Below are 11589 nucleotides of genomic sequence, written 5' to 3'. Positions count from 1 at the left end.
TTCTTAATTGACTTCACGAGTTACTAACTATTTTCCTTGATTACTACATTGTAAGGATCTCTCTGTTTATTTTCCAAAAAGAAATTGATATATATTCACTTATTGAGTACATCACATTGGGAAAACTTACAAAGCATGTGAAGCTAAATGAATCGATATATTTTTTTTATATTGACCGAATTTTGACCTATTACTTAAGTGTGGTTTTAAACATAAAGTGAAAACAATCATGAAAAGATGAAAAAAGTGGCAAGATGCAGGAAAATACAAGTTTTGTCCTTTTGATGCTAAGGCCTCAAAAGAATCTTGACTATGCATGCTGGCAATGGATGTGTATTGATCTTGCATTTTGTTGTCATGGGCATTTGGAAAATATTTATGCATCTTCCTCTGCTAAGTAGCTGCCATCTATTTAGTTGTGTAGAGTGAAACCATAGGACCCTTTGAATCTGTCCTCCGACAGTGATTGCTGGTTTTAATAAATGCAAGCTGTAATTTCTTCAATTGTTTTAACAACTTCCACCATTGAGGGTCTTGAGTCTGGCATCACTGCTACACATGCCATTGCCAGTTGCAGCATCTGCACAAGTTCATCTTCAATGTTTGGATACCTCATTAACTCAAGATCAAACACTTCAGCAGTCCATTCCTCTCTAACAACAGATTGGACCCACTTTGGAAGATCAACCTCTTCATCATGCCCTGAATACTGAACTGGTGTTTTTCCAGTCAGCATCTCAAGAAGGAGAACACCAAAGCTGTACACATCAGATTTTTGAGTGGACTTTCTTGTTTCAATAACTTCAGGTGCTCCATAGCCGGGACTTCTAGAGGAGGCACAGAAATTTGTTAGGGGAGTTAGGCCAAAATCTGATATACATCCCTGGAGATCTATCGTGAGAATAACATTAGATGATTTTATATTGCCATGGACAAGTTTCCTTCCATTGGCTGAGTGAATATGACAAACGCCCCTTGCAGCTCCAACCACGATCTTCAATCTTGAATCCCAATCCAGTGGAGCTCGTCCAGTTTCCCTGGTTCCTGTCACCATGTTTCATAGGTCATATTATGAAAAACGCCACAACAATGGCAATGCATTTAACCATTTCCAAGTTTACATAAAAATTATCTTCAAGCACCTCCAATACAACGGTATAAGATAAGCATTTTGTATAATGTGGATAGTAATATTTACGAATGTTCTAACACTAATATCTTCCAAACCCAACATGAAATTAAATCCATTTGTAAAGGATACACAACTACGTAGATACCATATGGCGGTATATCATGTAATTAAAGTTATATGAAATATCCACCAAGAACCTTTTGTAATCAGGGAAAAGTTCAAAGTAAGAGTAATAGTTACCATGCAATAACTTGGAAAAACTTCCGGCTGTGGAGTAGTCGTAAACCATTAGTTTTTCATCTTTGGAATAGTAGTAAGCACGAAGGGGAATCACATTTGGGTGGTGATCAAGTCTTTGGACAATCTCCATTTGCAGTTCAAATTCTTTTTTCCCCATAGCCACCTCTTTTAACCTCTTGACAACCACTGTTGTTCCATCCTCCAAGATGGCTTTATATGTGGTTCCACAACTTCCCTTCCCAAGCACCTCTGCTGAAGCTCTTAACAAGTCCTCCAGATCAAAATTATAAGAACAACCTTCAAAGAATACAAGCTTGTTTCTCTCAGGTTCTTGCACACCACTACCAAAGTCCTCCTTAAGCTTCTGGTCTTTCTCTGTAGGCGCAACATTTTGTTCACCAACTTTTTTCTTGAAACAGCAAAACGCTACCATAAGACCTGGAAGAAACAGCAATGTGACAACCCCCAAAATAATTGCTAGTTTTGCCCCCTTTCTCATGTTCCTGTTTGATGGATCACTTGATCTTTGAGAGATTGTTGAGGGAGACAATGTGGTAGAGGTGGAAACTGAAGAACATTGTTTCAAAGGTGCTCCACATAATTTCAAATTCCCTCCAAATGAAGAGCCAGGAAACTTGCAGAAATATGAAGGAATAGAACCATTCAAGTAGTTGAAGCTCAAATCCAAATTCTTAAGGCTAGGAAGGTTAACATCAGGAATAGATCCTGTGAGAGAGTTGTTTTGGAGGTTGAGTCCTATTAGATGTGTCAAGTTTTGGATTGAGGCTGGAATTTTTCCTGTGAAGGAGTTATAGGACAGATCAAGAAAGATAAGCCGGGGTGGCAGAGAAACAGGAATATGACCTGAGAAGTGGTTGTGTTGGAGATATACAAAGCGCAGAGAAGGAAGGGAAAGTAGGTCAGTTGGAAGGTTCCCCCTCAAGCTGTTGGACCTAAGACTGAGGCTAATGAGGCCATTAAGCTTACTAAGAGTGTTTGGTGGGAGAGAACCGCGCAGTCCCACACCTGGAAGCCTCACAGAAAGCACATGGGACCCATCATGACTACATGCAACTCCCATCCATGAAGTGCAGATTGAGGTACTAGAGTTCCAATTGAGTCTTGGAGCATGATGAAGTGCAGCAGCAAAATCAAGAAGGGCTTGCTTTTCTGAGTGTAGATCAGCTCTAGTTTGAGGAAACACAAGCAGGAGTAGGAAAATTGGAATTGTTGTAAAGTAGAACTGTAGCATCATCAAGTTTATTTGTTGAATCAGGGTGCCTGAGATGAAAGGCTGGAATGGAACTGGTTGCCTGGTTTCAATAGCCCACTTGTTTCCCTAGCAATTGAGATTTCAAAGTATTACACACTGATCAAAAGGAGCAATTGTAACATATAACCAAGCATGCAATGCAACAAACCAGTTAGTTTTTGAGTCCTTAGTTAAGCTGTACTAAAAAATTTCTCATTTTTTAAAGACAAGAATATCATTGGCTAAAATCAATTACAAAAGCATTCATCATTAAAGAATATTCTCCTTGGATTCACCATAAAATGAAACCAGTTGTACCCTTAGAGAGTTTTGATTCCCTTTCACTTTGCTTGATAAACATTCTTCTCAGTCTGATTTCACAAAAGGAACAATGCCATGCCTAAAGAACATGAACTCACTAAAAAGTAAAATGAAGAGAAAAATGCAAGCAATTGGGAGATGAAAACCTTGAAACCAGGAGAAAGGGAAAGCAAGCTAGAAGTGGAATCCACAGTAAGGAGGGTTGAGCAGAAGTGTATTAAATGCTGAAAAATGTATAAATGCAGTTTTGAGAAAGAAAAGGTCTTTGTTAAAGCAATGTTCTCTTGGTAATTGGTGGTACTAACGGCCAAGAGGAAGCAAAGACAAGCTTTAACGGCATAGCTTCAGGAACACGCCAGAATCCACACACACAAAACCAGATATACATAGAGAAAGAGAAGCTTATTAAAAGCATAACAGTAGTATACTGTAACTATCATACAATGCTACAGTACTGTGTATAGATTTTACTTTTGGTGTTCCTGTTTATGATATGGAGGACACATTCAACGTTCAGGTCTCAGCTTCAACTTCAAGCCTTCTTCCTCATTAAGCCAAACCTGCAAAGTATAGTGGTAATACATATGGTAATAATATAGTATATATACACACCCTAAACCAAAAGTTACTCGGGGACCAATACAATAATTTAATCTAAATATGATTCACCGTCCCATTGAAGTTATGATTAAAAAATTTAGTTTTGTGCATGTAACTTTGCTAAATACTCGTAATGATTCTCCTCGTTTTTTGTTTTGATATTATAAGTTGGACAAATTTTCATATAAGTCAAATACCAGATTTCTTGCTAAATACAATGTGTTTAATAACTACTCCAATCCTTTTTCCAACTATGAACATAGGATAACTCTGGTATCTAAAAAAGTATTATTCGCTGTTATTTCTGCTGCAGAAATGTTTGTAACAAAAAAGACTTAAGGGTGAAATTTTCTACTGTTCAACTATTTAATTTGAAGGTATTACGAGGATGAATAAGATCAAAGACTCTTTTTATAGAAAATAAATTAATATTTGAACTATTGAAAGGAACTTATGATACTATTTTAACTTGTAGATCTCGATGAAAAGGAATGGATCTCCTTCGGTTTCCCATTTTCCAAAGAATTGACCATTATCACAGTTACAGTTACACAATGTAATTTACCCCAGTTTATCGAACTTGTTATTGATCTCCAAGGCCAACTTAAGGTTAATAAGTTTAAGATTTTTCTACATGGAAATGACATAAATTTAATATCTGTACCATGGTCCCAAGTCTTAATGATACAACTGATCTTGAAGGTATATGAAATAAACTTTAAGTCTGACTCAATCTTGTAAAACTAGTATGTTAATGTTTGCATCAACTTATATATTATGAAATATATTTTTTTAGTCGATGTTAGATTTTCAACAAAGATTCTCTTAATGTGACTTCTTGAAATGGTTGATGAGATATTCAAAAAGTTTGCTGTGATTTTTGAGAGGTTATTTTGCCATCACAATCCTTGATCTTTTATCTTTTTAAGAATTTTTTTAACATTCAACAACTAAATTAAAAATTAATTAAAATACTAATGAAATAGTCTAAAATTGTCTAAATTTTCCAATTTATTGTTTAATTTAACTCATAAACGGACATTATCAATTATTCATATTAAATACCTAAAACGCGTCAATGATTCACTTCATCTTGATCGTGAAGTATATGGGGCAAACAGTAAAGAAAAGAGCTCTAGATACACATTAAAAGGTACACAACAATTAAGGAGTACTATTCACACCATTTTTTCTATTCAAACTAGGTAAAACTGTTGAAGTGGTTTGTTTAATTTGAATAGTGATGCTACATTGCTACTTACATGCATGTGAATTGTATTAGGGATGTAAATATGGTGTTTTGAAAAGGATTAAAAAAGGGTTAAACATACAACAGATGATAAATTTCTGTGGAAGAAATTTGATTGAGTGCCCTTTGTAGGATTTTCTCATTTAATACTTTTTTTTCATTCCCAATACTCAAATTCGAGAACTTGTTTAAGAAAACTGAATCTTTTATCATTTAGAGTAACAATTTGCTGATATCTAAGGACTTAGTTTATGCTTTTTGTTCTGACTTTGAATAGAGTTGTCTTTCTCTTTGGATTCCAAATTTGCATTAAATGAAGGGTTGGAAGGGCTTGTGCATGGCATTGTGTTTGTGACAAAGGGCACTCATCCAGAAGCAGAATCATTGGTGTTGAAATGGTGTGTAACATTGCATTCTTGAAGTGAAAATGATGTGTGGAATGTGGATGACCCAAAGGACCACAACTAAAGTATGGTAAGCCTGCAGCAAACCATGTGTTTCAAATTTTTGTGGGTCCAATCTCCGTTTGTGTCCGTTAGAAAAAAAAGGTTTTTTTACCCTTACGTTATTGTAAGTTTGAATTCATCTAAAGGTGAACTCAAAATGAAGCATAGAAATTGGTGTTCAACATTGAGAGAAATTTTTATTGAGTATACAAATAAATAGATAATATTTACTACACTGAAATTTAGTCTTTGAAGCAACGTTAAATCTTCATCGGTTTGAGTATACTGATATGCTGTTATTTGAGGACAGGGAGGAGTTTGTAACTGATTCAATGAAGTAGAAAAAAATGTGTGGCAGAATTTTGTTGTTGTCTAACTTTATAAGTAGAATCAAACTGGTTAAACTCATTAAGCAAATCTGATGATTGTGATTTATATTGTATAAGAAAGATGCATAGGTTGATAAACTAAGAATTTCCTTTGACAGAAGGTTTGAAATGAAGAATTATCACTATCATTTTCTATTTGGACATCAAATGGAGAATACTTCATTCTCAATTCCCTTATCTGAAATTTCTGGAAGGTGTTCTCTTTCATTACACAAAGGTAAATCTGGAATTTGAAAGCTATGCAGATAAGATTGCTGTAGTGTAGAAAGAAATTATCACAATAGACAAATTGTTTTTCTGATATCCACCTTTTGGCCCCTTGAGCCTGCTAAGAAACTCAAGGTCCATGCTATTCTCATCCTCATTTTTTCCTCTTTTACTCTCCATTTTTTCTTTACAAAAATACATCTAACTTAGACAAGTTTCCGTTGTACTATTTTTCTTATGCAAAACAGAAAATTAGTGGATGTTATCTTTGAAAAGGCAAAATGAGAGTAGGAAAAGAGAAGAGACAGATAAAGGAGTGTTTAAGAGAAGTGTGAAAAAAGTGGTAGAATAGGGATTTTTTTAAAAGAAACTAGAGAGCAAAAGAGAAAAAGAGAGGCTGAGAATGGCTGCACACTCAAGCAAAGAAAGAGTTCAACCTGTTTGGCTAACTCGTTAAGTGTTGACATTTTTCTTTCATCCATGTTGCTTGCAATGATGACTATTTAGATTATATTTATAGTCCAAAAACCATTTAGATACTAAATGAATTTCCGAAAAATATATATGAAAAAAACTTTTCATTTTTTAAGGAATTTATCTAAATTTTATCATTGTACTTTTGTGTTAAGAAAAAAAGGCACTAAAAATGTAGAAGTGCAACCCAACTATTGTGTTCATTGCCAAGGGGAAAACAATACTCAGCCATAGTGTTTGCATAAAAACATCACATTCCATCTCTATGTACTTACAGTACTACATTTGCCTTTTGACTAACGCATGCATGATATGCAGACAGCATTCCTCATTTCTGAAAACTCTAAAATGTTCCCAAAGAAAATTAAACATATTTCATGTAATTCTTTTTTCCTGCATTATTTGTATAAGTTTGAGATCAAAGTTAAATCCACTGATTCCTCTGCAGATTGCAGAAAACATATGAATGCATCTTCACTTGTTCTCCACCTTTGAGCTATATAACATCCCATCCTTTCAAAAAAATTGAGATAATAATTAAAACATAAAATAGCATGTTACAAATGCATTAGGAAGAACAACCTCTTTAGATATGATGTTATAAGAGGCCAAAAGGTTCTGGCAGGTGCTCAAATCCGTTATCAAATATGGGGCCTTGATCACACTTATCATCAACACCATGCAGCCAGTTTGTGTTCTTCAAATCTTCTTTGAACAACAGTGCATCATAACGAGAACTCTCATAGATGTCTACTTCACTCACTTTTGCAGAATATTGTCTTTCATCTACCTCTCTAGCTCTGATCATACTTCTATTACTGATACCATTTCCCATATCAAAATTGGATCCATTGTTACTGCTGCTTAGCAGGCTTCCATTCATGTCAACAGATGCTGGAGCACAAACTCTATGAGAATGGCTCTTGGGAGTGGAAGTTCTAATACTCTGAGGGAAGAGTGTGGTGCTTGATAGTGAACGAATATTTCCTGAGCCGTTCCTTATATCCTGTTAAATGGAAAATCACATTGAAAAATCAGGTTTCAGTTGATAGAACAAACTTGACTGAAGTATGCATCTACTCAAGGAAACTGCAGCAACCAAATAAACGCTCATAACTATGGTCTCGTGTGGATAAATTTCTATGTTATATTTGATGCAAATGAAAGAAATAAAGGGTCTGGAAAAGAAGACGAGAAATAGATAAGAAATGAATGAAAAGAAATGCATGGAAATTGGCCATGTAGAGCAACATAATTGATCATGTATTATGGATAATGATGAATCATGGCATCAAATGCAAGGATTGCAGTATCATTTGGACACCGATTTTCGAACAAAGTGAAAGTAGTTAGTGGTATAAAACTTCAATCTTTATGTCTATTATGATCATGAATAAAACGTGAAACTGTTGAATGTGATGGGTTTGATCTAATCGGTAAATTTTGATTATTAATCTTGCAGAACAGAAAGAGTAAAGTTTACAAACCATGTGCTTAATAGCCATGTCCAGGGATTTCTTTGAGATAGTCCTCCCAAATCCATTATTGTCAGTGGCAGTAGTTGAGGCCTTAACAGATTTCCTTGCAGCAAGCTCAGGAGTATGTGCAACTTTCCTAGGCTCAGGAGCATCAGCATGATGGCCATTGGCATAGCCACGGCTTTTCGCCAAAGGTTCTGTCATTCTCCCCCTGCTAACAACAGGAGATGAGTGTCTCCTTGGCACAGTAACGGAGGAGGCTTGAGTTTCAGAACCATTTGCCTTCAAAGTGGTTCCACCAGGACGCGACCTGCCGGCAGAAACAGGCCTATCGGGCAATGTTGTTCTAAGGTTTGGTGGTGTATCAAGGGGGAAATCAGGAGGAACAATTGGCTGTGGTGGAGGCCTAATTCGTGGGCTTGGTGAGCTTGGCCTTGATGCAGGTGCTGAACTGCGTCCATTCAGCGAAGCACGGCTAGATGAAGACAAAGAACCTGGTGTAGGGGAAGGTGAAGGAGATAAAGATGGCATTGAGCTCCTACGTGTGGGAGTAGAAGGCCGAGACAGTGACCGAGTTGATGGAGCAGATGGAGAATGCAAGTTTGCAGGAATATGAGGCCTAGAACTAGGTGTGGATGGTCTTGAGCCTTGTGATGATGGTCTATGCCTTTCAGAAGTGGAGTTGGTGGAAACTGGACGTGGTTTGGAGGGTGTTGAGGACCGTGATACTGTGGGGCGAGAAGAGGGAGTGGAGGGCCTTGATCCAGATGAAGAACGAGTTATGGGGGAAGATGGTCTTATGTAAGATGAAACTGAGGCCGAACTTGTGTTGAGGATTGAAGAGGAGTTTCTGTTTGAAGAATAGGAGCTGTATTGTGGTTGTGAGTGTGAAGTAGAGATGGAAGAGCGAGTCACAGAACTGCTTCTGGCTGGTCTAGAGGGATTGCTGTTCTCTGATTGTGAGACTGCAAGCTGAAAAAACATGATCAACAAATTAAAACTTAATCGCATCTAGCTCACCATTTTCTACAGGTCAATCTTATAAACTAGTTCTCCATGTTTTTGTAAGTTGAATCAATCTCAAAGCCTCATCCCATTAGGTGGAGTCAGCACCATGAATCAAATAATGTCATATTATTCTATTGTGAATCATCATGCCGACAGACAAACTCACAGAAACTGTCACAAATTTTTTCATAAATCCTTATACACAAAAATCAGAAAGCTATATGATTCGAGTTTCTCCTGTGAACTAAAATCAACTTATGCACTTCAATTTTTTGAGAAGTTAGGTGACCGTTTCTGTAAAAGTTTAGGCACTAAGTTTGTTTTAGCTTATGGAAATAAACTCAAATAATTTTTCCTTCTTACTTTCTTCTTATAAGTGCTAATGAGTTCAGCTCACATAGAGTTTGAGTTGGAACAAAGATTTTAATTAAGCACTTGAAACTGCTGCTTAAGTAATCAAAGGTACTGGTGAATTGTGATAAGCATATTGGTCAGAGAAACTAACTTGTGAAACTTCTAATACCAAAAGAAAACACACATTTCTATCACTTTATCCCCCTACCACCAAAAAAATAAAAAAGTAGAGATCCTGGCTCCTTGCTGGTGGGGAGAAGGATAATCCTCCTTCACTTGAAGTTTACAGATAATATCTCATCAATCCATTTTCTAACAAACCTGTTAGCATGGATATTGGTCACATAGATGAAATGAATTAGCAGAAATCACATACCCTTGAGGCCTTAGAGGTGGATGTTGATCTAGTCAAACTTCTCCTTGGAGGAACTAGGGTTGATTGGGATTCTCCTTCTGATGGAAAAACAGGGGTTCCCGGGGGAGTGAGAAGCCTAATAACACAAAACAGTCATAATAATTACAAATTGAGCAACCAATAGAAATCTTAATTTACTGTGTTCGGTTTATGTGTATGTAATATAATTCAAAAGAATTGTACAAACACTAACCCAGCAGCTAAAAAATTCTAATCTGAATTGGTTATGAATTCAGTCAAAGTATATCAGGATGTGTTGAGAAGAAGAAAAAATTTGAGCAATTAATCCCGGATCTAGGACTGATCTCAAAGAACACCAAACTGCTAATATAGCACAAATTTTATTGCCACTTTCGTTATTTGTTCTGTCCGTTTTCTTAAAAACGTGATTTCTTGGTTTTATTCCCCAAATTGAATCTACTAACTCGAGATCATGCCAAATTTGAATAACATACCAGTCATAATCATGTTTCCCTCCTTCTGTAGATGATAACAGATCATCAATCCCACTTCTAACTGGTTTTGCTGTTCCAACTGAGAGCCTCCCCAGTTTCACCGAAACTAAATCAACAACATAGAAATCTCATTAAAAACACACAAAAAAACCATGGCATAGAGCATAGCATTCATTGGAAAAACAAATTAATAACAATTTTCATAATCATGTAATTCCTTCACACATAGCAATCATCTATAATCATTGAACAGCATTATCATCATCATCATCATCATATTTGTGTTAACCATTACAAGACATCCTTGTCATTCCCATTAACCAATCATTATTATTATTAGAAAGAAAGAAGCATAAAACAAAAGTGTTGGAGGAGATATTAAGAAAAGGGTGGAGCAAGCAAAGCAATCACCATCAGAAGATTCATCAGAAGAAGCAAGAGAGAGGGAGCGGCGGTTGTTGGAGAAAAGATCGAGGTTGTCATCGTGGTTGTTGTTGGCCACCCCATTAAAGCTGTGCCCTCTACGGTGATGGTTGAGAGATCCCAGAAGAGACTCTCTCACATTCCTCCCATTCATCATGTTCAACTCAACAAGATCTAAAACTGCATCACTCAACACTCACGCATGTTCCATGTTCCATCTTCAGATCTACCTTTGCTCATGTTCCATGTCTCAACAAACACAACAACACTTGTGTGTGTGTTCTCATTGCGTGTTGAGTTAAGATGACGAGATGGGGAGTGTCAGAGAGAACTAAAAAAAAATATGAAAGGCACCCACATGGCTTCTTCCTTCTTTCTCCATAACAATATTTCATTTCATTTCACTGGTGAAAATCCAACACCAAAGATCTCATCTTTAAGCTTGTTTCTGTTGAGAGACACACTTGCTATTTACAAAGTGAAATAATGCCCCATCCGCACATGGCATGGGATCGAGGTTCCCTTGTCCCTTCTGGTTGCTTTTGTGGACTTCTCGTGCTTCCTTACCTTAACCTTTCAAAAAAAAAAACCCTTTATTTTTTTTACACTTTACTGTTCATTTCTACTTCTACATTGGCTTGTATTGGTGATTGGTTTGATGCAGGAGAATCTTGTTATGCAACATTGACATCTCATGTTACCACTACACAACACTGTCTTGCACGTGAGTTCCACTGTTGCAGTTGCAATTGCATCTCAGCCTTGGAAATATTCACCTTTTTCTCGACACTTCCCATTTAAGGTTTTATGTAAAAACCGCTGCTAAATGTCAGGGTCTACAATATATAGCCACATACCCTATCATACACATTCTCCTTCTACACTGATAATAGGATCATATGCTTCATACCCTCGTCTAAATCATGGATTCTTATCTAGGATACAATTATTTACTTTTATAATAACTGTTTTAATTAATTAATAGGATGAAAAAAATACTATCTGTATATAAAAAGATTAAACTTTATATGCTGATGATTAATAATAAACTTACAATAGTAACAATAATTTGATGTTTTGGCAAATGATACCTTTTAATAATTGAAAATTTTATGAGTAAAAAAAATCATGAAATAGAAACCAATT

General features: G+C 36.2%; 2 protein-coding genes across 4 annotated transcripts; both read right to left on the bottom strand.

The window, feature by feature from the left end:
* Positions 1-65: 65 nt before the first annotated feature.
* Positions 66-3543, bottom strand: LOC137823591 (putative inactive receptor kinase At5g58300). Of its 3 annotated transcripts, none has more exons than XM_068628796.2 (3): positions 3092-3449; positions 1373-2711; positions 66-1044 (listed from the first exon to the last, which is right to left on the bottom strand). In XM_068628796.2, exons 2-3 carry the CDS (start codon positions 2625-2627, stop codon positions 476-478), a joined length of 1824 nt encoding a protein of 607 aa, XP_068484897.2. In that variant the 5' UTR covers positions 2628-2711; positions 3092-3449; the 3' UTR covers positions 66-475. The 3 variants fall into 3 exon arrangements, with proteins under 3 accessions (XP_068484897.2, XP_068484896.2, XP_090149994.1); XM_068628795.2 differs by having other exon boundaries at positions 233-1044; positions 3417-3543; XM_090293868.1 differs by lacking the exon at positions 3092-3449 and having other exon boundaries at positions 233-1044; positions 1373-2987.
* Positions 3544-6485: 2942 nt separating this feature from the next.
* On the bottom strand, positions 6486-11261 carry LOC137823909 (serine/arginine repetitive matrix-like protein). Its single transcript, XM_068629236.1, has 5 exons — positions 10432-11261; positions 10021-10126; positions 9527-9641; positions 7798-8760; positions 6486-7316 (listed from the first exon to the last, which is right to left on the bottom strand). Exons 1-5 carry the CDS (start codon positions 10598-10600, stop codon positions 6909-6911), a joined length of 1761 nt encoding a protein of 586 aa, XP_068485337.1. The 5' UTR covers positions 10601-11261; the 3' UTR covers positions 6486-6908.
* Positions 11262-11589: the final 328 nt, after the last annotated feature.

Source organism: Phaseolus vulgaris, chromosome 8, assembly GCF_051622355.1.
Source record: "Phaseolus vulgaris cultivar YP4 chromosome 8, ASM5162235v1, whole genome shotgun sequence".
In the NCBI taxonomy this organism is placed as follows: domain Eukaryota; kingdom Viridiplantae; phylum Streptophyta; class Magnoliopsida; order Fabales; family Fabaceae; genus Phaseolus; species Phaseolus vulgaris.
This window is presented reverse-complemented; position numbering and strand designations above follow the sequence as displayed.